Source organism: Pezoporus flaviventris, unplaced genomic scaffold (genome assembly GCF_033815535.1).
Source record: "Pezoporus flaviventris isolate CSIRO_AGI_PZ_B2104156 unplaced genomic scaffold, CSIRO_AGI_Pfla_v1 ptg000003l, whole genome shotgun sequence".
Classification (NCBI taxonomy): Eukaryota; Metazoa; Chordata; class Aves; order Psittaciformes; family Psittacidae; genus Pezoporus; species Pezoporus flaviventris.
Window position 1 is genome coordinate 427,556 of NW_026892551.1, and position 25,342 is coordinate 452,897.

The 25,342-nt window shown below is 37.4% G+C and overlaps 1 protein-coding gene across 1 annotated transcript in view; it reads right to left on the reverse strand.

Annotated features, from left to right (window-relative positions):
- Positions 1-25,342, reverse strand: part of GPC6 (glypican 6) — a 725,832-nt gene that overhangs the window by 295,884 nt on the left and 404,606 nt on the right. The window contains exon 3 of the mRNA XM_061445212.1: positions 21,219-21,610. Coding sequence (XP_061301196.1) covers positions 21,219-21,610 — 392 coding nt within the window. The remainder of the gene's footprint in view (positions 1-21,218; positions 21,611-25,342) is intronic.

Consider the following 25,342-nt stretch of genomic DNA (forward strand, 5'->3'; position numbering starts at 1 on the left):
CCTGGGCAGTAATTATTTAATATTAATTCTGATAAGGATGTCATCTTGAATTGGTGTGGTAGAAGCCATGAATTACTGCTTGTGGAAAACTCCCCATATTCTTTCTATGTGTCTTCTGCTGAATAATAGCTAAACACTTCAAAAACATTGGGTGAAAGCATTACCAAAACTTATTCACTTTAAAAAGAGAAAAAGGTATTTCTACAAATTCAATATATATATATTACATTTTTTTTTTTTGTGCAGCCTGTGGCCCTGATTTAGAGAAGTATTTAAGTGACATTCTTAGTTCTGAATTAGTACATCAGATTAAAAAAGATGGATATGTTTTTAGGTCTTTTGTCAGGTCCTAACTAAGGTACAAAATCAACATACTGAGATATATTACAAACAGTAACAGAACAGCAAGCGCAGAAAACATGGAATTCTCCTATGATAGGGCAATGAAAAATGCTTTTGAATTTCATATTCAGAGGAAAAAAAAATTAAGATATTTTTCTGTTTCTTTTAAGCTAGAAGGGGGTTGCAGACATCCACCTGAGATTCATAATACTGTTTTGCAGTGATTGTCATGCCTCCCTTTCTGTAATATATTGGTTCCTCCTATGAATTACAACATCATCAAAACCTCTTGTATGCAAGTCCAATTTGCCAGGGAAAAGAAGCCCTTTTAAAAAGAAATCTACATAGCCACTGCATACAAATAGGATTAACGTACAGTTAACAAGAACTGCATTCAAGAGGAGTCAACAGCATTTGCAAGATGTTTAACAGCCAGCATATGAAGTAATTCTGAGATGCAGCTGCATCTGGATTATTTTATAGCTTCTTTGTTCTTAACAGGATGCTCTCTCATATTCCTGTTTTATGTGCAGTTAATCAGCCTTAGAGGTCTTGTAAACTCACAGTAACAGCATTCCCATCCACACAGTGGATCAAGAAATGTACAGAAAATCTCATTTCACTCTTTAAAAGATAAAATAATTGACATCTGTAATCCTTCTGTGTGAGGATAGTGTGCAAAACACCATAAAGCCAAACTCTAAGTCACTTTAAAATGTGGTATTATTCAAAGGCATGACATCTGTGTTGCAGGAGCAGCTCAGCAGTCCAAAGGCAGATTTATCACAACGGGAGCAGAGAAAGTTTAACCTTCCCATCAGTATGTGAAATAGGTACCTCCACACAATATCACTCCCACATCATCTCGGGTGCACAGCCCCTCCCTGCGATTAGCACCTTCTCCACTCCCTGAAATAAAGGCCTGGGAAACTTGGCAGTGAATACTAATTCTCATAGGGAGTTCACCTTGTCGGCTTAGTAATATGGGCTGACTTTATAAAACAAAAGGGAATAAACTTGGACACCTCCACCTACTGACATTCCAGTTATTCTAAAAAGTACCAGTTCTACGGTTTTTAAGGCTGAATTCTCATAACCTTGCAATGGGCTGTGAGCAAAGTGCTGACAGCATATTCTTTCCCTTCTGTAAATTTGTCGTTTGCTGGAACATCTAAAAGATTTCATACTGTTTGCACTGTGGTTGTGAGAAACTTGCAGCTGGAGAGACTGTACTCCAGAGAGCCTCAGAGCGGCTGGACGAGAGCCGTGTTTCAGATGTGTCCTTCCACATGGGGTTCTCATGTACTTGCCCACCCTGCTGTGAGTCTTCTCAGCCCGGTTGGCAGCCAGCTTATTATATATTGCTGCTCTGCTGGCAATTACAACACAAAGCTGAGCTGAAACTCCACATGATGATCATAACACATCTTCCTGTGAAAGGAGGGAGAGGTGCTGAAAACCAGCACATAATATTCCTTCCCCCACCCCCCAGGATGTAAGCTTAATCTTCCCTGTTAAAAAAATAAATTTAGTTTGTGCATGAATGTGGAAGGCACTATTCACTGTACATAGTGGCAGGGGCATGTAAATGTGAATTAATTTGTGTCATTCAACTTTGAAGCCAGGTTTCAGTCCCTTATCCCTTTTGTCTTATCCATGTAGCTGGGGCTGACTGGCTAAAAGTACCTGGGAAAAGTGAGGCAATTAAAAAGAGAGAAAAATAAAATGTTCCACAATATCGGAACAAACTGGGAGGGTGCAGGGGCAGTTCATTAGCCTGCTTAAGAAGGCTAAGGCTGGACCAGATTTTTCATAATATAACTAAACGTGGGAAGCCAGTAATTTAAAATCAACCTTGACTTTCATATTTTTTAACAAATACTGTATCACAGCAAAAAGCGACTTTGTCAGCTGCCTGGGGATAAATGGAGGTAGAATTTAGAAAAGGTCAAATAAAATTGCCCTAAAAACTGTGTGATAAATCAAAATTCATTTTTGGTCTGAGAATACAGTATGCAAAAATGTCAGTATGTTATTAACATTCCAGACAGCTACATGCATTCGGTGTTATATTTGTCTGGTAAGAAAAATCAAACACCAGTATTTTTTACTCTTCTTTGTACTATAAGCTGCACAGAATTTTGGGGGAATGAACTCAATTTTGTTCCTGCTTCTAGGTCTCCACAACTGCTCAGTGTTTCATCCTGCTCCTCAATACAAATGTCCCGTTGTGAAAGTCACCTGTTCTGAAACCAGAACTATGTAAGAACCCTGTCTCAGTGGATCTTCATAAGAGCCAAATTGAGCCTATTTTAACATCCAGGTTTGCTAATTATTTATTTTATTTTTTCTTTTAACAATCTGTTAAAATTGGCTGAATACGATAAATAAATCTGTGAAGAAAACTGAATTCAAAATGGCTCCAGACATATTTTTCTGATCAAAATCACATTTTTAAATGGTAGCTAAGTTTGTCTGAGATGCGCTTTTTACTGCGGTATCTTATTGCATTATCCGATTTCCTGAGTAAGAAGGTGTGTTCTGCACCCATGAGTATGGGCAAGGCTCAGATCATTCATTTTCTTGTCTTTTGTTCTGAAAAGACAGTGGTATGAAACATTCATTTACCAGCTTTGATAGCATCTAATTCACTACTGACCACAGACTGCTTCTCAGAAGCATGTGTAAGAGAAGATATCAAAGCCTAACATGCTTAACATATTTTCTGATTTTTCAATTCAAAATATTTGTGAAAGCTGCGTATCTCCATCTATTCATGAAAGAGCACAGATATCTGTGCTGTAAATATTGTATGGGCAATTATCCTTCTTATGTGAAAGACAGCAGGCTCTGTGTAAATAGAGACTTCTGCATTTAGCAATAAAGTGAATAAAGACTTCAAGCTTCTAGCCAAGTGCAATGACTTGGAATCAGTTCTTGAAAGTTAACAGCTGATACTCATTTGTGAACATTTTGCTGTTGAGGTTCTGGATTGTCTATGGATGGCAATATGCCCCTTGCAACGTAATATGCCAGTTTTTCAGGACACAGCTGTCAGTCAGCTGTGGGTTGAGGTGTGGAGAGTATATTGCCCTGCCAAGGCCATCCCATATCTGCATGAATAGCTTTGTTTTTTGAGAGAGTAACATACCAGTGCCAAATACCCAAGCCAAAATGAGATACATGAACAAAGAAGAGAGGATGGTGTGGTGGTGCAGGCACTTGACTCTGCCAGAGAGTGGATGAACTGCTGTAGGTACCCTTGGCTGCCCATGAAGAACACAGGTGTCCAGCATCTGCAGCAATAGGTGCAGTCTTCAAGCACTCATATATATATATACATCTATGTGAGGAAACTCTCTCAAGCACCTATAAGCTAGAGCCCAGGATTCACATGTTACATTTGCCTTGAGAAAACTGAGTTAGTCCAATCACATGTTGCGACTGATGATGGGATACTAAGTATGAAAGAAGCAACTTCAATAGGTACATTATTTACACTCCAGTCATGTTCTCAGTTTTTGTTGGTCATGACTTTTTCTAGCAACCAATGTATGCTTTTATGTACTTACATAACTTTTTATGTAACTCTTTAAAGTTGTGTTTTAAACACCTTTCCAGCAATATAAATTCTTAAGCTGTACAGACACAAATTGTATTCCCAGGATATTTAACGCTCATGCTAATGTTTTACTTTTAATGTAAGTGCTACAGAGATCTCTGTGCTAATTGCAGAATGTTAACCACAAGCACACCAAGTCAGAAGTAAAAAGATGAATAAAATCTAAGCATTTTCATTATGATCAACAAGTGCAGTACTGCAGTAGTACTCTATAAGCCCATGTCTTGAGCTTGATCCATTTAATGACTTTCATGCAGCTGTTGACCCAGCACTGGTAGAGGCTATTTACATCATACTGCTGATGGGAAGTAACTGAGCTCCTAGCCAATAAGCCATCTAAATTTGTTCGAATTAGTAAGTCCTTTCTTAGGGAAAAAAACAAACCAACAAACAAAACCAGCAACACAGCACCACCACTCCCCATCTTGATTAACTAATTAATTAATGATTGAGTTACTGGGATGTAGGGGAGCAACAAAGAAAATGTGAGATACAAACCATGATAAAAACAATAAATATAATATTCATTAAGATTCATGGCTATAGAACCACATAGGCATTATGTATTATAATCCTAATCAGTATATCTGATGAGTTATCATTGCAAATTATACAGGTTATGAGATTCAGGGTGTTTTTCTAATGCTGACAAATTTCTATTTCTCTTGATGTCTTCATTATGCAACAACATTAGCACACCAGAACTTAAGAAATTATGTTTACTATTGACTTATTTACAGACTGGGTATTTTAATTGGATAATTCCATGCCTGACTAGTTTGCCATGTATTTAGATCCTTTACTGAAAATAAAATTCTTCAGCTACTGACAAACTGACAGCAGGCTCCTCAGATAAATACTGTGATTAATTAACTTACAATTTACAAAACTTCCAAGAAAGAAAAAGTAACAATTGTATTTAAGATTTTTTTTCCTACCTAATGTTGTGCATGTAACCAAAGAATGTAAGTGAAGAAAATATTACTTCTAAGAGTTATTTTCTCTTCTACAGTTGGTAAAGAAAGACAGCAACATCCTGAGGTCAACTCATGTTACTGGGGAGAGGAACTGCCTCCTGGAGATGCTTATTTCTTTTCATTGCTTATTGAAGAAGCCTATGATAAATAACACTCCAAACCTACATACCTGGGTTAATCTAAAATCAGGATTATCTGAAATTCTGTTGAAGAAAGTAACACTCTTTTGCTTAATGAATCAGGGTAGCTGAGCTAACCCAAGGGATTTCCATGTTCGGAGAAACCTGATTCTGAATAAATCTGTATGAAAATAAATATGTCAGGGAAGGTCAGCTTTCACCTACAGCTCTTGACTGCTTAGTTTAATAGCTGAGAGGGTTTTTTTTTCCCCTGATGAGAAATATACACTAAAACTAGTGCATAGAGTATAAAAATTGGATAGGAGAAACAGGAATACATTTTTTTTTCCCCTGTAATGGAAACAAAGAGCTAAGGAATCTTTCAATATGTGTAGTTAATCTCTAGCTCAGAAAGTAAGTTTTGACACAATCTAAAGTTTTAGTCTTGAGTACATAGTTGAAACTCTTATTACATAATATCAGACTGATAAAATTATTTTTAAGCACTTCTTCACACAATGTGAAGCAGGGTGACTGACAAGGCTGCAGAGAAGAGAATACATGACCAAACAGCTCTTTCCCTGGCACAGTATGGCCAAGCTAGTGTAGGCTGCTCCTTCCAACTACAGCTCCCCTTGAATCTTACCTACCATCTCCACAGCTTCCTGAGGCAGGACAGATTTCTCTCACAGTAAACCAGTTTATACCTTTCTGACTACACAAGAACACAATTTATAGAACAATCTGAAGTCAATTCTCTCATTAGCTAAACCACATGCTTTAAGATGAGACACACTGAAATGCCCAAGCACATCCCAGAAAACAGCTGTTTGTATTTACTGAGGCAGTAACTCCCTCACCAGATTCATTTCATGCTCTGTATCAAAAAGGAAAACCCAGAATCTATCAACTCTTAGGAAAAAAAAAAAAAAAAGAAAGGAAAGGAAAAGAAGAAAATTATGATCCCGGGGGTAAAAAACACTCTCCTTCTCCAGATCAATAACACTCAAAGGCAAATCTACCTGTCTAAATGGAACATAACTACTTGGGAACTTCAACATAGCAAAGCAGAACTTTATCGATATTCAAGTGATGCATTTATCTGTACTTTCTTTTCCTTTTTTTTTTTTTTCCCAGTGGGGATATTTGTGTTCAATAATTGGACAATTGGGAAAAAATCCAACCTCTTTTACAAATAGCTCTGCTTTATTCTCCTGAAATTACACCTGTTTTCAGATCCTACCAGCAGCAAACCCTACCATTTGAACACTGACAGGAGCAGTTCTTGGATGTTTTCTGGTTGATAACTGCCAATGTCTATTTCTGACTCACTTCACGCACAGTACAGGGACAGGGATGGGATGTTTTAACTTCTTTTTTTTTTTTCCTGATTATTGCTCTATGACCACCATTTAATTTCAGGCAACTGCTCAAAAATCCTCACTTTTACCTCATGCCAAAAAATCAGGAAATATGTTTGACAGCAATCAGAACAAAATCGGATGTGCATTAGGATATAGATTACTGTCTCGGGAAAAGAGTAAGACAGTAACATAACACTGGCAATTAAAAAAAAAATTAAACAGGCAGACTCACGTTTCTATACTCAGGTATTACTTGTTTCAGAAGGTACTAACCAACACCTGTGAATTCATACCCATTACATTTGCAGTTATGCTGTAATGTTGCTGTAATGTAATTTAAAGGTTCTTTTCCCTAATGACTGCTAAGAAAAACAAATTGCAATTTTGTTATAAGTATGCATAACAGCTAAACTCTTTTGTCATGTCACCCATTCTTTAATTTACAAGGTCTTCTTATTCTAATAATGAATAATCTATATACACCTGTAGCAACAGATTAAAGAGGACATTTCAATTCCACAGCAGTCCCACTTTTTATAGTCTGATTTCAGGAAAATGAATTATGAAACACCACATTTTATATATAAAGGAAATTAAGGTTGAGTCTATCATCAAAATTTTAATCTTTATTCATCATCTTCAAAATTAGCTTCTGATCACTGAGTTATTGTATACTTGGATGAATACAGGTTATGCAGGAAGACATTATAATTCTGAGTTTAATCAGATTTTTATTTAAGAAATAAGTAATAGAGCTAAGTGGGAGGCAAAAAGTAACCTTCTGGGCTCCTAAGGAGTGCATCATCACTATTCTTAACTTGCCTCATGAAATCCTAACCACGATTAATAAATACCAACTTAAAGAGTAATTTGAAAATGTAAACTAGAAGCTAATTTCAAAGAAAATAAATATTGCAAACAAACTACAGAAGTGTGTTTTCTGCAGTTGGGAGAAAGTACAGAAAAGAATGTAAGACTTTTATTAAATGTTGGCAAGAACACCTTAGGTAATTCCCACTGTTGGGTGCAGAGGAAGTTAATCGTTAAGTTTGCGGGATGTCCACATTATCAAGGCAGTTTTATTGTGGACTAGTTATAGGCTGGTTCATGCACTGAATGGTCACTTGCGGTTCTCTGTGTTCCCTCTCCTTTGTTGAGAAGACTGTCAGCTCTAGAACATGATTCAACCTGTACAAGATGTGAATTCCCCCCTGGAGGTGCCTATTTTTCTCCAAGGATTGTAGAAACAGCATCAAGTCACTCTGTTTTCAACTTAGTTACTTTAGATCAGTGCCTATCCTAGGCAATATAAATGTCTTATTATTAAATATCACTCTTGATCTTAGCTTCCAAAAACACCTTTCCTCTACTTTTTCCGCATCAAGCATTCTGCTGCTTAGCACCTTCTCAACTCATTTTACATCCTCTGCACTATAAACCTTTAACCTTTCTTGCTTATAAACACAATTCTAAGCATTTTCATCTGCCAAAAAAAAGTCCATTCTTCTCACATCTGCCTATTTGCCAGTTTCACGTTAAACACAGCATTGTATTTGAATATCTCCGGGCATTTGGGAAACATTTTACTTCTGAAGCTTTTTGGATCATGCTGCAAATAGATGTAGGTAAAAGCATAATAGTGAAAAATGTCTCCATTAGAATGCATTTGTTTATTCTTACTGTTTTTAAAGGACATCAGCTTGACAGCACAGCAGACTTGAGTTCTTACTCACTGATAAAATTTAACAAGAAAATGTGACTCTCAGCCTTGCTTCAGCTTTGACCCCAAAGTTAAATTTATATATTACTTTAGATTTTCTGTACTTGTTGACTTTCTCTGCATTAAGATCAACTGGAAATTTATTGGATCAAAGACTGCTTTCTGTGAGCTATGTACATATATATATCGACATTTCACATAGTGCAATAAAAATTCATCAGATGGTAACAACATGTAGTCATTACAAGCTCAAAAAGCAAAATTTGTGTGCTATTACCTGATGTTAGATTGTGTACCCATATGCATATACACACTCTACTCTTCTCATGTTGTTTGTATGCTGAAATATATTTGAGCATAAACATAGGTGAGTGGACCTCAACAACTTTTAATTTTTAAAAAGGAAGATAATCCAATTCACCTCTCATAACAGGATGAGTTCTCCACTACTTCAGTTGCCAACACGGTACTCTGAATCTGTATGTGTGTGTGTGAAGACAGGACAAGAGAAAAAAGTGTTGACACGGATCATCCCTTCATTAAGCAGTAAGATCAGTCTCTTCATGGAAATCTAATCATTCATCGATAAGTATGTAAGAAGCAGTACACAGTCACTGAGAAAAGAATTTTTATAATTTAACCCCCCACACACAATTAAATACATTTATATAACACATTTCTTTCTTCCACCAAATGACTGTCTGTTTGATGTCGTATTGTCGTGGTTTAAACATTAGCCAGACAGCTTGTTCACTCACTCCCAGTGAGTGGTGCCTGGCTGACAACAATCGAGGCCCCCCCCCCCTCCCCCAGGGCTCTCTCCTTCCCCGCTCCCGGAGGAACGGGGAGGAGGATCGAAAGAGTGCAACTCCTACGGGTTGAGACAAGAACAGTCCAGCAACCAATGTACAACACAAATCACCACCGCTACTATCAACTACAACAATGATAAGGGAAAATAACAAGGGAAGAGAATACGATACCACCGGCCAAGAAACGAGTCCCACCCGGAAGCCCGTGTCCTTCCGGGTAACTCCCAGTTACCCCCCATCCCGGCCATGACGTGCTGTGGTATGGAATACCTCCCCGGCTAGCCCGGGTCAGGTGGCCCGTCCCTGCTTCCTCACAGCTTCCCCTCCTCCCTGGCAGAGCATGAGCCTCACAAAGTCCTTGGTCAGGGTAAACATCACTTAGCAACAACCGAAAACATCGGTATCACCAGCACTGTTCCCAGGCTGGAAGTCAAAACACAGCAGTGCACCAGCTACCATGAAGGAGAAACATGACTCCTACTACTGAACCCAGGACACATATATTAGCCAGCATTAAAGAATACCTTAGTGCTTTATACATGCCACTGCGTAGGTCCTATGCCACTACATCAGCACTATTACTGCAACATATGTCAAGGCCTATTAAAATTCTTTTTGATGTGTACAGAATCATAGAATCATTTAGGTTGGAAAGGACCTTTAAGATCATCAAGTCCAATCATTACTCTAGAATTGCCAAGACTAACACTAAACCACGTCCCTATGTGCCACATCTGCACATCTTTTAAACACCACCAGGGACGGTGACTCAACCACTTCCCTGGGCAACCTGTTCCTGTGCTTGACAACCCTTTTAGGGAAGACACTTTTCCTAATACCCAATCTAAAGCTCACCTGGTGCAAAGTGAAACCATTTCCTCTTGTTCTATTGCTTGTTACTAGGGAGAAGAGACCGACACCAGCCTTGTTGGGTCCGCCATTCAGGTAGTTGTAATGAGCGATAAGGTCTCCTCTCAGCCTCCTTTTCTCCAGGCTAAACAAGCCCAGTTCCCTCAGCCGTTCCTCATAAGACTTTTCTCTAGACACTTCGCCAGCGTTGTTGCTCTTTTTGGACATGCTCCAGCACCTCAATGTCTTTCCTGTACTGTGGGGCCCAAAACTGAATGAGGTATTTGAGGTGCAGACTCACCAGTGCCAAGTATAGGGGATGATCACTGCCTTAGTCCGGACACTCACACTAGTTCTAATACAAGCCAGGATGCTATTGGCCTTCCTGGGCACACTGCTGACTCATGTTCAGCCAGCTGTTAAAGTCTCGGCTCAAATCTCCACACTGTATTGATACTGCTTAAGGGAATGTCCTTGTAGCACTGAATATCTGCAGATGGGATGATGAAAAAGAAATACTTAAAACTTAAATTAAGTTCAGTCTCTAGCAGAGTTTTCTCTTCCAGCACTTCTTCTGAACAGTGTTTTATGTTGTTACTCTATAGCTATTGTTCAAAAAAATGGCTTACAGAAAATTTTAACTCACAGAGAAAAAACTTGCTTACAAAAAGATGGATAAAAAGTAAATGATGGATCTCAATCCATTTTCACAGATACACCTTATTCTGCTGTGACTGGACAATCCTCAGCCATCAAACAAACCCTGGCTCACTAGAGTGAGTGAGAATTTACCAAGTCAGATGGAGAAGTGAATTTTGTTCAAGTTCTTCTTCATGTATGTAATCTCTTCTGCTTTTTTATTTGTAATTAATTGCTACAGGACACACAAATTACCCTAATTCCCATTAGCAACTGTGAGCACTGTGCTCCCCAGTATGGAACACGTCTCTGGTGGCAGGTTATATGCTTCAGAAATGTATTAAACTTTCACAGTGTGTTTAAAGAAATCACATGGGTGAAATTTCACTGATGATAATTTTATGTGAATTTAACTACATATACTGATAGTCTATAAACATTTTACCTATGTTAACTTCTAAGTGCTGTTCTTATGCCTTTAAATGGTTATTTCTTGACTGAAAATCTATTATTCCACACAGATTTCCTCAGCAATAAGTGTCCGTAAGTTCTTCAGTTTCCTAGTAAAGGTCTTTGCCTTAATAAACTTTGTTTTATACCTGATTTTTATACAGATCTGAACAATCAGACCCTAATCAAGTTCAGATTGAAGTCAATGGCTAAAGGTACTTTTTACTGATTCAGAAAGGATAGTGGGAGGAAGGAGAGTGAGGCACAGACCGAATCTTAAATAGAGAATCAACCTTTACATATAAAAATATGCAGTATACTGATATACGCACATTCACAGTGCTTCAGTACTAGGCTAAGACTGGAAGACGTTTATCTCAGAAGCAGTTCTGGGTAATCAGACTGAAAATAAAATATGGCCTTAGGATGCTTTCTCTGGAGTCAGGGTAAAAATAAGACAGTCAAGGCACTTTGAGTTTAACTTTTACCTCTCCTGCTCCTTGCCCTCCCCTTTTTATTTTTAACAAACTTTATTGCATACATTATAAGACTGTAAAATAAAATGGAAGAAAAACTAAATATATAGTAGTAAAGATTCCAGCTCCCTCTGTTAGCTTTGGAGACTCCAGAGTGTAAGTTAATCTGCAAACATTCTTCACCCAAAATTTTAACTCTCATTCAAGTGAAAATGTGAATTGCATTAATTTCCACTTGGTGCATTCTCTCTTACTTTTAAATGTTGAAGGGTACCTACAATGAATTATGTAGCAATAAACCAATAAAAAAGCAATAAAAAAGGAGATTTCTTTAATTTTATATGTACGGCCAGGAAACTTCCTAAGGGTTTCAAAAGAACTTCAGTTTTGAGGTTCAGTGTGTAAGCTTCTGACAGTAGTTTGTCCTGTAGTTTGGTTTCTATATGTTTTTCTTGAAAAGCAGATGTGCAATGTTCTTTACAAATAGATGGGTGATGATGAATGATACACACCTGCACATCTTTCCTACAAAACTACATCTTACAACAGGGGACATTTTCCAAAGAACATGTCAGTGCAAATTCAAAGCTAATACTCACGTTGGAAGAAAAACTTTTTTTTTTTTTTTTTGTTCAGGCTGTCCTTTGCAGAATAGCACACAAAATCAAATTGTTTCAAATATCTAACAAATTGACTGGCACTCTAATATTAATATAGTCAGTTAAAGCCAAGAGCAACAAAATAACAGATCTAGCCTGATGAAATTGGATGCATAAATGCCCTTAACAGGGAAAGAGGCAAATACAAAAGGTGGTGAGGCCATACCCAAAAGCAATCTGATAGGGAAAAATGGCAAACATGGCAAAAGGGGTTTGGGTGTGGAATTGACAAGGAGGAGTTTGTCACCTAAGATGGGGTTGGTTTCTGGCATTGTGAAAGATGAGAATTAAATACTGATGGCCACACATATATGGGTGAGAATTAAGGACTTGCCCCAGCCTAATTCACTGTTCCATCAACACTGAAGACCATACAGTCTTAGAATCATAGTTTGGATTGGAAAGAACCTTCAAAGGTCATCTAGTCCAACCATCCTGCAATGATCAGGGACATCTTCAAGTATATCAGGTTGCTAAAAGAAGGTGGTGTTTGAACTGAGAAGCTCTTCCTAAGTTTTTCTGGCTCCTGGGCCTGAGCTTGTTTGACTTCATACAGCTTAGATGCCACAGACCACAGCTGATCAATTACTGCATTCCCCAGAGAATACTAAGTGCTTAGATCCATATGCATTCACTTGTTTTGTCTGACAAATGGTTCCTAACAGCTGCCACAGTGCGCCATAACATCACAGCGAGTGATGGTACTGCTGGGCCAGCAAATTGCTGAAGAATACAGCTTGTAATTTCTCTCTTTCTTGTATTTAAACACTGAAGGCTACTTTTGTGAAATTCAGATTCATGTCTATGGCTTCTCAGGCTTCTCTCTACCAAATGGATGCATAAAACCTCCATCTGAAATAGAACAATCACATCAGTGTCTTTGATTATGGAGCACTAACCCTTCTTAGCTTTGTCAGCTTGCCAGATAACTGCCTTACACACACTTGCTTTTGAATCCACGGATAGTGCCAATGCATGGATGTGAATGAAAGAATCATGGGAAGAAAAAGTACAAAAGGCAAGTGTAGATGCAATTCTGTTGCTTGGCGATACAGGTAAGCTGGAGTGAAGTGAGGAGGCTGTACATGCTTCCTGAATAAATCAAGCAGTATCTCCACTGGTGCATTCATGCAAAATTGATAAACCTTTTAAAATCAAAGACCTGAAGTCAAATTTGACCAGTACTAGGACAGACATGAAAACATCCCCAGCAGTTTTAAAAGTAAAACCATTTTCAAGAATGGCGAAGGTGTTCATAGGCCAAAACTGCTGAGACGTTGGGAAATGGCAAAACTTTGTATGTCAGCTGCCAAAGGATGGCAACCCACTATGAAGGACCAGCAGGCATTTCTTATATTAAAATCCTCTCTCAATACACTTAGTTTCTGCTCTTGGCCATATAATGGTGACAGATATGTATAGCTGAGGTCAGCAAAATCCTCCTAATCTTATTTTAAGCTCTACTTTTCCACTATTTTGTCTGGTACATTTAGTTTTCACTCAAAAAATGAATTCTTCCTAAGGGCTTTAAAAAAATTAAAAAAGGGAGAAGGAGAAAGGTAGAAGAAAAAGAAAGCAATGACAGCCTTTGACATGTGGACTCGACAGAAGTGACACTCTCTCTTCAGAAAAGATTATGGAAAAAAAATCAGCAAGCTTCTGGAATAAAAAAATTCCATAAGAAGCAGACACTGGAGTATGGGGATAAGTTTTGAATTTTATAGATGACCAGAACTGTTATTTTACAAAATGAAATACTTCATTTTGTATTCATATTTTCATGCTGTTTTTCTTTTGATATATTTTGAGATTCAAGACTTCAGCAATGAAGCCAACTGTCACTGACCTTGGAATAACTGAGAATTGAACTTGGATCCACACTGTTGATTTCCAAATTAATTATTTTAAAGTCTCAAAGAAAATTTGACCTTTTCAATGTGTTGCTGATGAATTTGTTGACTACAGCACTTAAGCAGATATACATTTAAATTCCAGTCAGTATTCCTGACAAGTTTTAAGAAAATCAGGTATTTCCTTGACTAATGTTTTCTGCAGTAACCTGAAGGCAGAAGAACCTATTAGTTTTTGTGATTGTGGCTCACACGAGAAATAAAATTAATTGCTTTTAACAAATTCTGATTGAAAAACAGTGTTTCCATAAGCTGCCTTTGAAACAGGATGAAGACAATCTGTAAAAAGAGGCATTCTAAAAAGTCAGCATGCTGCAAAATGATACAGATCTTCTCACATTGCTTAACCTTCAGACTTTCTCATCTTCCAATTTCCATTTGATTCTTCTGAATTTTATTGCAAGCTCCTGTGCTAAACCAGCAAAAATGTAAATCCTGCTGTAAGATTAATTACAGAGAAGGTCTAAATCTAGCAAGGTCAGCAAACTCCTAGGTGAGCTTTGCTTCTTCACCATTATTTTTATCATGATTTGGATGTGTATCATGACATGCATTAGGGTACATCCTTTGTTCCAGGAATTCCTCTGGAAATGTTCTACATTATCTCTTTAAATAGCTTCTGCAAGTGCCATACCAACATCTTTTATAGGTGAGCAATACAACTGGTTAGAAAACTTCGAAAGATTGTGTGGAAAATGTGCTTTTCAGCAATCCTAAAGAAAGCCTTGATTTGAGTAATTATTTTTCTAATGTGTCACGAGAGTTTTTAATGACATTGTTAAACTAAAATACTTTCATTTGGCTCTTAATATATAGTTAGAAGCTTCATGTAGAGCTCATAAAAGTGCATTTTCTGTGTCAGAGGCATTTAAAAAAAGACATAAACTGAGCAAAAGCACTGTAATCAGAAGATCTTTGCTTATGAATGATACAAAGAAGACAGGACTACTGCGGATTTTGAGATATGAACTGATACATAGCAGGAAACCGGGTTAGTAGACCTATTTAAGGGGAACTGAGCAAGACTGAATATCTTACTGAGTGGTATGACTCAGCTAAACTCAAGCTAGCTAGAAAGCTAGCTGGATGAAATTTAAAGACATAAGAAATGGAGAAGCCAGGCAGGATTATAACTAACAATTCTAATAGGTCATGGACCACAGCTTTTGCAGACCTCCTACCTCTGTTTTCCTTTTGTTGGAGTTGCTGTTTCATTTTAGGCCTTTTCTCCTGAGCAGCTCCTCTGGGACATGTTCTAGTGAACCTGCAGCAAGCTTGAGATATCTGGATATCATTTATTTTTCCATGAAATGTCTGCAAATTAACAGGATATGTCTCTCTTTTTTTTTCTTTTCCCCCAAGAAAGTAGGAAAGATTTCCTGCATAGTTGGAGAACCTCAATTTAAAGGATACTTCCCACAAAGCACTTCAATGTATCATGCACTCCTGCTTCTATGTCACAGACATGTCTGAGCTCTGAAACTCCCCTGGCTCGTTAATCCCTGGACTCCCTGCCTGAGGAACACCAAAGGATAGAAAAGTTAAAAAAGAACATGGCCCACTCCTGAATTGGTGTGATCCAGTTCTTAGAAAGATAGGATAATTCAATTAAAACTCAAAGAATCAATGACTGAAAAAAACTTAATGCAATAGAAACAAAATATCATAAAAATTATGCTTGCTCAGCTGGGTTGTTCCTAACTAACAATCTGAACTAAGGATTAAAGTTTAGTCAAAACCACAGTCCTTTTTAGATCTCCTTCCCTCTGTGACTTTAAAACGCCAAATCTCTTCATCCAATGAAGTTAAAATATACAGGACATGTAGCTCTTTATCTGTCACACCCTGCAAATCACATTTTCCAGCACTGAAGTACGATTTGTTTTGGCTTTTAATTACCTGAACTATCAGCATGTCATATTTCTCCCCCCCTCCATGCAATAATTACATTCTGAATCAGTGTGACATTCAATATTGACCTTTGTTTATGTGTCTCACAAACTGTTGAATGTTTACTTATAAACCATGAAAAGCAGAATTTGTAAGAATATTGATTTATTGTATTAGAAAAGCAGTGGCCTGGCATTCTGCGAGTAGAAGTAATTCAGGCAATTACTAGAGACTGTTTTTCACTACTAATCTTAGGTTTAACCTTATAATTGTATTACTGAACTTGTTTTACTTTGCCCATTTATCACCAGATTCTAATAAGTCTGATATTAACATAATTTGATAATATTCAGGGGAGGAATGGTTTTAATTCCTTTAAAAAGAGGGAGACATATAGCCTATGCTATACAATGAGAAAACTATTGTAACAGCCTTTTTTATTCTGCAATACAAGATAATTAATATTTAAATGCATTAATGAAATAAGTTCTTAGTGGCTGGGTCACAAATCTTTGGTGTTTATTCCACTAACAAAATCACTAACTGCTCCTAATGATGCCTCTGAGCTAAGTTTCACTTTACTTCTGGTATAAAAACTACTTTTGTTGCCAGTAGCACAGATCTGCAAGTGTGAAAGGCGAAGTCAAACTAAGAACAATTCTTCTTGTCCTTATTCCAGTATATAATGGGAAGAAAGCAGTCAAATTTAGAAAAAAAAACCAAATCACAAACCAGTCAAACTTAGGGAAAAGCAAAACTGGCAGACAATAACTAAACCTCTAGTTCTATGTAAATAAAAGTACTCTGCATTCATGTGCTGCTCCTAGTGAGCCAGATTCACTGCAAGAGGCAATGAAGATATAACTGTCTGCCTAGGATTAAATTAGAGCTCTGAACAGCAGCGGGGTAATGACAGCTGGCTAATGACTGTGCTTTTGGACAGGACTGACCAATCATAAGTCATTATTTGTTTTTTCTTTCTACTAAACTCCTATGTTCTTAATGTGAGTTTACCCTGGTTAAAACATGAAATTGGCATAAGTCAGGCTTGGGAAATTATGCTCATGAAACATAAGAAAAAAGTGGGTTTTTTTGTGTTTTTTTTTTTTTTTTTTCCCTCCTGTTTTCTGTAACTTGCAATGAAAAGTATATGGAAAGAAAATGTTTCCAGGAAAAGTCTTCCTTAGGTGGAATGCTATCCTGAGTTTCAGTCTTAATCCATTTTTTTGGGAATTAGTTCTATTTTCTACATTCTGTGTTTGGTCTGGAACTCATACTCTTCCTTATTTAATGAAAAAGATTCTCCAGTACAAGCAGGTTTATAATTGTCTTAATTCAGTTATGAATATATTTGTGAAAAGTATTTCAGGAATAATAAGCTCCTCAAAAGACATAAATGCCCTCCCTTTTCAAAATTTTCCTCTCCATTTTTTTTTTTCTGTTACATTTTCCACCACCCAATGACGGTTCAGTTCAAAGAAAGAGTATTCTGACCACTGAGAATGTTTTGCTTAGAATCAGAAAGAATAACTTGGCATTATTTTCTTGTAAAGTATCCAGAGCTCAGATAAACATGAAAATGAAAAATACGAGCACATCTTTTCTATCATATTATTGGCAATCACAGCTGGCAGCAACTTCAGAAATATTTTCAGTAGTTTGTTCAGTTTAGCATTAAATACTAAATCACAGCTTGGGTTTGGTTTTTTTTTTTTGAGAAAAACAAAATACATTTTAAAATACTGAATTTGAATATGCTAAAAGACAGCATACAGGAGAAGGACAGCACTTTTTTTTTTTGCCACCAAATGGTCACAAAGCAAAAAAGCCCATTCTACAGGGTTTTAGGATCTGACAAATTAGTAGAAAAACAGGCAGCAGAAAATTTTACCAGTTATGTCTGAGACTGTGGCTCAGAAAGTCTATAAACCAGCTCCTAGCTATAGTTTAAAAAGGTATACTAGGTGAGAACTCTGCTCCTGAGCTTTGAGGAAAAAAATTCCAACTAAACAAATGTTTGGTGTGCCTAAATGACAGTTCTTATGTCATGTATTGAATATTATATATTGAAGTTGCATCAGAGGAAGTTCAGAATGGACATTAGGAAAAGGTTTTTCACTGAGGAGGTGGCTGGTCACTGGAACAGACTCCCCAGAGAAGTGATCACAGCACCAAGCCTGTCAGAGTTCAAGGAGCATCTGGACAATGCTCTTTAGTCATATGGTTTAGTTTTAGATAGTCTTGCAAGAAGCAGGGAGTGGGACTGATGATCCTTATGGGTCCCTTCGAACCTGAGATAGTCTATGATTCTTATATATTGATGAATGAATAGGTTTCATTTTTTCACTGTAAGAAATACTGTAATTCCTTTTTGCTCATAGGCACACACATCTTTACAAAGCATATATATAATTTAATGAGCTGAGGTCTACTCAAAACAGTGGAAATAAATACACTGCATTGAGTGGAGATTTAACAAGCCCTTAGCAACACAGACTGACAAAAGTTTTAATGCAGTGGCATGAGAAATAAAATGTCTTTACAATCTCTGAAAATTAAAAAATGCAATTGAACTTTGAGATCATGAAAACACCATTCAACTAAGACTGCACAACTTCAGAAAGATTGAATGTAACTATGACTACTTACAATTGAAATATAAGATTAGAAAAAGTTACAAACCCAAGACATCCTAACTACCCTCCCTCCCTATTTATCTAAATGGGACTTATCTAAATGATAATCTCACTGATATAAGTAAATTGCAAACTACTATTGCAAGTGGAAAATGTTTGTGATATGTGTTGTCTATTTTGCCTGTGCTTGAGTGCATAATTAATTGGAAAGAGAGGGAGGTACTGCTCCTTTGGAAAGAATTCGACTGCCTCATTTTCAGTTAGCACCAACATTTCGGCCTCTCTGAAATCTTTAGAAATTATGTGTTCCTGACATTAGATAGGGAACAAATACTTCTGAGTGTGTGGCCCACCAACTGCTTTACAGAAATGGGCCACAAAAGGCTGAGAAAATAAAGGTGCAAAGGAGATGTTATTACAACCTTCTCAATAATAAAACTCTTTCTCAGAGTTGAAAGCACAGACTCAACATTTTTCCATGTGAGTGGCACTTGGCAGTGACAGTTCAGTGAGATAATGGGTCTGCAAATACAAAGCAAAGAATCATTTTAGCTTGTGATGTTACAGCTAGGCGATCCCCCCCTGTTCCTAGCCAGTGCTGACAATGGACAAAGATTTCTGTAGAAGAGCTTCAACAGCTCTTTTCATTTTCTGTTGGTTTTGGTTTTTTTTTTTCCTTTATCTTGACTTTCCTAGATGTGGCATCCTTATCACAGAATCTTTCAATATTAGAGTACAATGAAAATGAAATTCATGCTGAATTCGGATGACTTCCAAAACAGCAACTAAAAATATTTACATGCCTCTTTTCTGCTTCTAAAATTACATATAAACTCTAAGATATGGCTGCAGGTTTTTTAAATGATGTTTAAAGAAAAGGATGTCATTTTCTGCATTTGTCGTTTATGCTGGTCTGTCTATGACTACACTTTTTGTAGTAACACAACAAAAAGGCTCTCTACATGATTACAGGGCTAGTAGTTCTCATTACTGGATAATAGGACCATTTACAGATCTTGTGACAAACCCTATTCTTGAAAGGGCTTATGTGCCCAAACCCCAGCAGGAAAGATGAAAACATTTCCTGGATACGTGAGAGAGGAGACACCTGCACATTCTGTAGTCATGTACAGACACAGGGAAAGTGACATCTCATCAGACAATTCAAACCTTAAAGCCTTAATCTGTTTGGGATTCACAAATTACACATCTGTTGCACAAATTACATAGCTTACTCCATACAGTCTGATCCAGTTGATGCAGCAAGACCTCATGCATACTGACAATACGGACATCAGAGCTCAGCACTTTTATCTATTAAAACCTGGCCCACGGGGACATCATCTCTCTTCAGAGGAAATCTGGGGATGTAGATCTATGAGTTCTGAAACTTGGAGTCTAAAAAGCTGTATCTTCCCCATGTCAGACTACGTGGACTGGGACTTCATGCTGATGCCCTGCCACTGTTTGGAAAGGACTGCAAGTATTGACAGTGTCAGAAGAAAAGGGAAGACAACCTTATAGTCCAGGAAGCACTTGGGAGGAAGAGACCTTGGTTCTAGCTGAGTAACCAGGATCATGTATTTCATTCACTGACTTCCAAGTGCAAAATGACCCCCTCCTCCTATCCAGTCACCTAGACATAAAAATCAGGCTCTCATTTGGTGACTACTTCTTTGTCTTCATGGCTTCTGAATTTGTAATTGCGAAATATCTCATCATACAGGATAAGAAAAGTTTAGAAGCCTCATCTTGAGTGCTTGAATTTCCAGTCTACTGAAAATCTGCCTCTACCTCTACCTCACCTTCTGGCTGTGATTTAAATGAAGAAAGTGAGGCAGTCCTCAGGAGGAAGATGAATGGCTTAGGCTTGTAAATGCAAGTACTGCATGGGGCAAATGTCAAAATCATTCATGCACTTACCATTCAAATGTCTTTGGGCATTTTATAGTGGATCTCACTACAGCATTTCAGAATTCAGAATACAGTTAAGGTCCAAATATACTACGAGGACTGTGAAATAGCCAGATCACAGAACAAGTATCTAGCTGGAAGAGCAATTCATAAAAATAAACCTGAATTTGAACCACTGCATAAGATACAGTAATTCAGGCACATTTCTGGTAGCCAGATGGGTTATTTCTCTGTGTGTTTTTTTCTTACATAGCTTTAATTATGTGAAGCCCTCAAAGATAACAATTATCAAAAATATTTGCATAGATAAATAAAACTAAAATAAATGTGTGTCAAACCATCCTTTGGGAAAGCTCAAGCTTCAGAGGTGTCACTGTTTGTCTATTTTCTCATCACAAACACGACTAGACATTTCTAACAAAATCCATCACCCGGCTGCATGACGAATGAATGCTGGCAGAGCTGTATTGCCCTAATGAACAGCAGCATAAATTTGCTTGAAACATCTAAATTCTGATCATAATCATCATCTTTTATATATGCAGCCAGTTTTGAATTACTAATGACAATCAATATCATGCTGTAACATTGACTTATATTGGTATTTGTGTCCTAAGCACAGAGAAATGCTTTGCAGTCAGTATTGCCTTAATATCTCCAGAAGGAATTAAAAACAACTGTCGCCCCTATTTATAAACTTAGGATGGGTGTATCAGTAGACATAAAACCCAACAAATCAAACACCCACCACTCATATTAAAAATGAAGTTGCACAGTCACATTTCAATTGTCTAGCAAGTTTGAGACAAATTCAAGCTTGCCCCCCGATTTCAGATTACCTTGGATACTCTGTTCGCAACCTCTCTTCCTACTGTCAGTCCCTGAACAAAGGTCCGTGCAGCAATGAACGCTCTAGTCACTTGAACCTTTAGCTTCCTGGGTACATCTCCAAATGGCTTCAGCTGGTCTGTGTACTTGCTTACACACTCCAAGTAGTCCTCAGTGAAATGGTACTGGGGGTTTATGAGCTGGAACATCCGCTCCAGCAGCCGAGCCCAGAAATCATTCAGCATTTCCTCCAAGTTCACATTGCCTCCTGTGTAATACCGCTTCAGTTCCGTGAAAAGGTCCTGGAACACCTCTGAGTTCTGCATGTACAGCATGCCATATGTCCGGACAAACATGTCATTTAAGGATCTTTCTGCATTCTCCAGAAGTTCTCGGAAAAATTCTGCAGGGGAAACAAGCAAGTGTTAATGGATATAGCAGTAAGGTACAAAGGGGTTTTTGATTGAATTCTTGTGGCCATTAGTAAAGTTTGTCTACATACAGCACTTTGCTACCACAGCACTTTACTAGTGAAATGCTTCTATTTGGACAGGAAAAAGCTTAATTTAGATGTAAAGAAAAATAGATTATAACCTGAATTCCCCAAGCAGAAATATGCAGAACCTGTAACAGTGAACATGAAAAACCCATATAAAAGAACTTCAGGGAAGGTAGTTCCACTTCTTCTTCATGGACTTTTTGAATGTGGCGATCTCTATCCCTTGCAATATCCTCCATAGGCACTATACTACATCATCTAAGCTAAAAGTGAAGTCACTAATATGATGATTTAACTGAAAATTTAAGGATTTCAGACTAGCTAGATAATGAGAAGTTCAATTTTTCTGAAGTTTTTACATTATAGGACAATATACAATTGAAATAAATCTGAAAACTTATTTGCAAATAATCTTGAAGAGAATTTGAAAGAGACCTGAGTGGTAATGAACAGGATCCCTCTTAAAAGGATTATGCGTCTAGGCAATACTAAGAAATTGTTAGTATTTTCAATAATTTGCTACTCTGCTGAAAAGCAGTACTAGAACCCTCCATTAGTCATGTCACAGCCAGCCTTCTAATTCCAGTTTGTGCTAGTTGCTGGTTTTTGAACAGCAGACCTTAAAATTTTTTGAAAGGATATCAGACTTTACTGTTTCTGTGCCTTTTATCTGCTGAGGCCAAAACTATAACCTATTTCTGAATTTCAGCTTGTGGATTTTATTCACACTGGAAACCAAGCCCATGAGATACAGTGGAAATATGTTATCATCTCTTCTGTTAAGATCCTTGAACAGCCATATGGGGCTTAGGTTTTCCCAAGAAATTAACTGAACAGGTACAGTAGTTCTTTAAACACATCTGCTAAGAGTTGGCACAGATTATCCTGGTTTTTAGAAGACCCCACCTGCCGCTTGTCAACCTTCTTAAACCTCTTTTGGGAGAAAGTTCATTGACTGCTACAGCCTGCAAATGGGGCACTGCAGACAGCAACACAGAGATGGCAACATCTTTGGCAAAACATGTATATTTGCTGCAATTAAATGATTCACACTGATGCAGAAGTCATCTCCACAGACAACTCTGGGATACCAGATTCTAAATATGTGGTCATTGCCCACAGACACATCTGTGTGTGCTAACTGCAGGGACGTGCTTACTTCTTACAGTCTTGGCTAATGCTATAATGTGAATACTCTTTAAAAAGTAGGGCCCTGCTGTGGCTGAAGTGACTCATAAAAATGAAAAAACACTGCAATGCTAAAGACATGATGGCAACTAAGACAGTGTAAGAAAAAATCTACACTAAATTTGAAGATTTGCAACTGTGAACAGCTGAAAGCAGAACCCACTGAACACTATGGACCAGTCTACGAGGACTCAGTAAGAAAAGAGCCTATCTTTTTGGCAGAAATCGTGCAGAGCTTCAGTCTTTGATCTTCCAGATAACTGCAAAGGGTTTATGATGCAAATGTAGATACAGAACATTGAGAATGTACTCACTACATTAAAGCATTTATTAAAGGCAAAATATATTCTAATAAATGTATCAATGTCTAAACTCTCCTTAAAACCATAGTTCTTCACAGGCAACAAATTCCAGCTGGAAAAGAATATGCTTTTGCCAAATATTTTATATCAGGAGAAGCAGAAAAAACCCCCAAACACCACCACCCCAAAATCATCACAACAAAACACGCAATGAAAAAGAAACCCATGCTATTCTTTGTTGCCAAACAGAATAACATGAGGTACACAACACAGTCTTTTCTGCTGTTTTTCCGAATTATCCACTAGTTATAACAAAGCTATTTAAGAGAAAAGCAAAACAAAGCTGTTTTTCACGCTAACCCTGACCTGGTGTTATCCTTGATGTCTGAACCATCCTGATACTATTTTATATATTCAGCATTTCTTGGTCTAAGAAATAATGTACACTGGCTGTACTGCTGAATACATCTAGCTCTCTAGTCACACAGTCTGAAAGGCAAAAAGATGGCAGAGAACTTGAGGCTTGAATTAAAATTTATTTAAAGTTTAAGCCAGTCTTTCGGAACAGTGCAACTGAATGACAACTGGGAAAGACGATCACAAAAAAGCAAATCCAGGACCCTCATTTTCTCTTCCATAATAACAGGGGGCTGCTGTTAAGCAATTCACATGCTGGATCCTCCCAATCCATAGCTATACTGGGAATCCCACTATTTATCTTATAAGATGATGCCACTGCATAAGTCAATCACAGCAAAGCATAACTGAGCTTGCTGACAGATGCTCTTTTCTGAGATTGTTAGCCTACTATTTCTTTGTGCGGGGATATCATTTAGCAATCTCATAGTCAGTTTGCTGGAGGCCAATCAAACTTTTCAGGGAGGGGTAGATACTTACTCTGTGCTTTACAGCATGTAACATAATGTGGTCATGCTGGTTGCAATCTTTATTTATACTGCAATACAAACATTATCAGTAACTTCACAAGCTTAAAATTTCATGCTAGTCCAAATGTGACACCATACATATGCATTCTGTAGGAAAGCTAATACCCTCTAAATAACATTACATTTATTCAATTTTTAATCTTCTCATAGGTCTCTAGTCTTTTGAGAGCTATTGCTTAGAGTGAGTTATGATGCCATTAAAAAGTTAGACTGGTAGTCGTCTACAAGCTTTGGTACAAAAGATAGTTTAAGAGAGTTATCTGCATCAGTAACACTATGCAGAGTCAGGATAATAATGAAGCAACAACTACAAAATCGAATAACTCTTTAGTTCCAGAAAGAAAGAGATCTTCTATTGTACTAATTAGAAAAATTCTCAATCAGCTCTTGTCCAGCAAAACAAATGCTGCTCTGAAGAATTATTTGCTTTTTTAATCCTCCATACATCAAGATGGATATCTGATTTGCATCTTTTTATGTAATCTTATGTACAGAAACTGTGTCCTGGTATAACTGGGCACTTGTCCAGTTAGATCAGGAGAAACTGTACTAGCTTCTCCAAAGGCTGAATTTTCCCATGGTCTTCACAGTAATGCAAAGATTTTCTGTTCATTGCAAAGATGATATTTTATCAACTTGCAGGTAGCTTTTGAAAAATAATGTAATATTTCAGCTCAAAGTAAAAGAATGAAGATGAGATAGACATTAGTCATCTTGCTTAATGTGCTTCTGGAAGGCACTCAAGTACTAGGGTGGGAGAGGAGAATCTATATAAGACAGAGCTGCACAGTGTTTTAAAATATATATCTTGGGATTTTTTTTTGCTGCCAAAAGAGGCTGTCATGAGAAGTATTAACTCTGGAAATAACTTTTCCTAATTTTAAGTGGTGATTCATTTATATGACAGAATATGTCCTGGCTACATCTTATGTTGCAAACACTTTTTTCTACAGTTCTCATCTATTACCCAGATGGTCTGAGGAAGCCCCTTCCATTCTGCTTATGAAGTAGCTAGAAAAGATAAGTTCTAAAGCACACTGAACTACTGAAAAGACGGAGAGAAGATTGCTATTTCAAACCATTACATGCTCTATATAGGCTTAAATGGTAGGTTGCCAGTCAATGGAACACTTGAGCTAGCTTTCATTTTTAAATATTATTTGTAAATTAAGGATGAAAGATAGATAATAACAGACTCT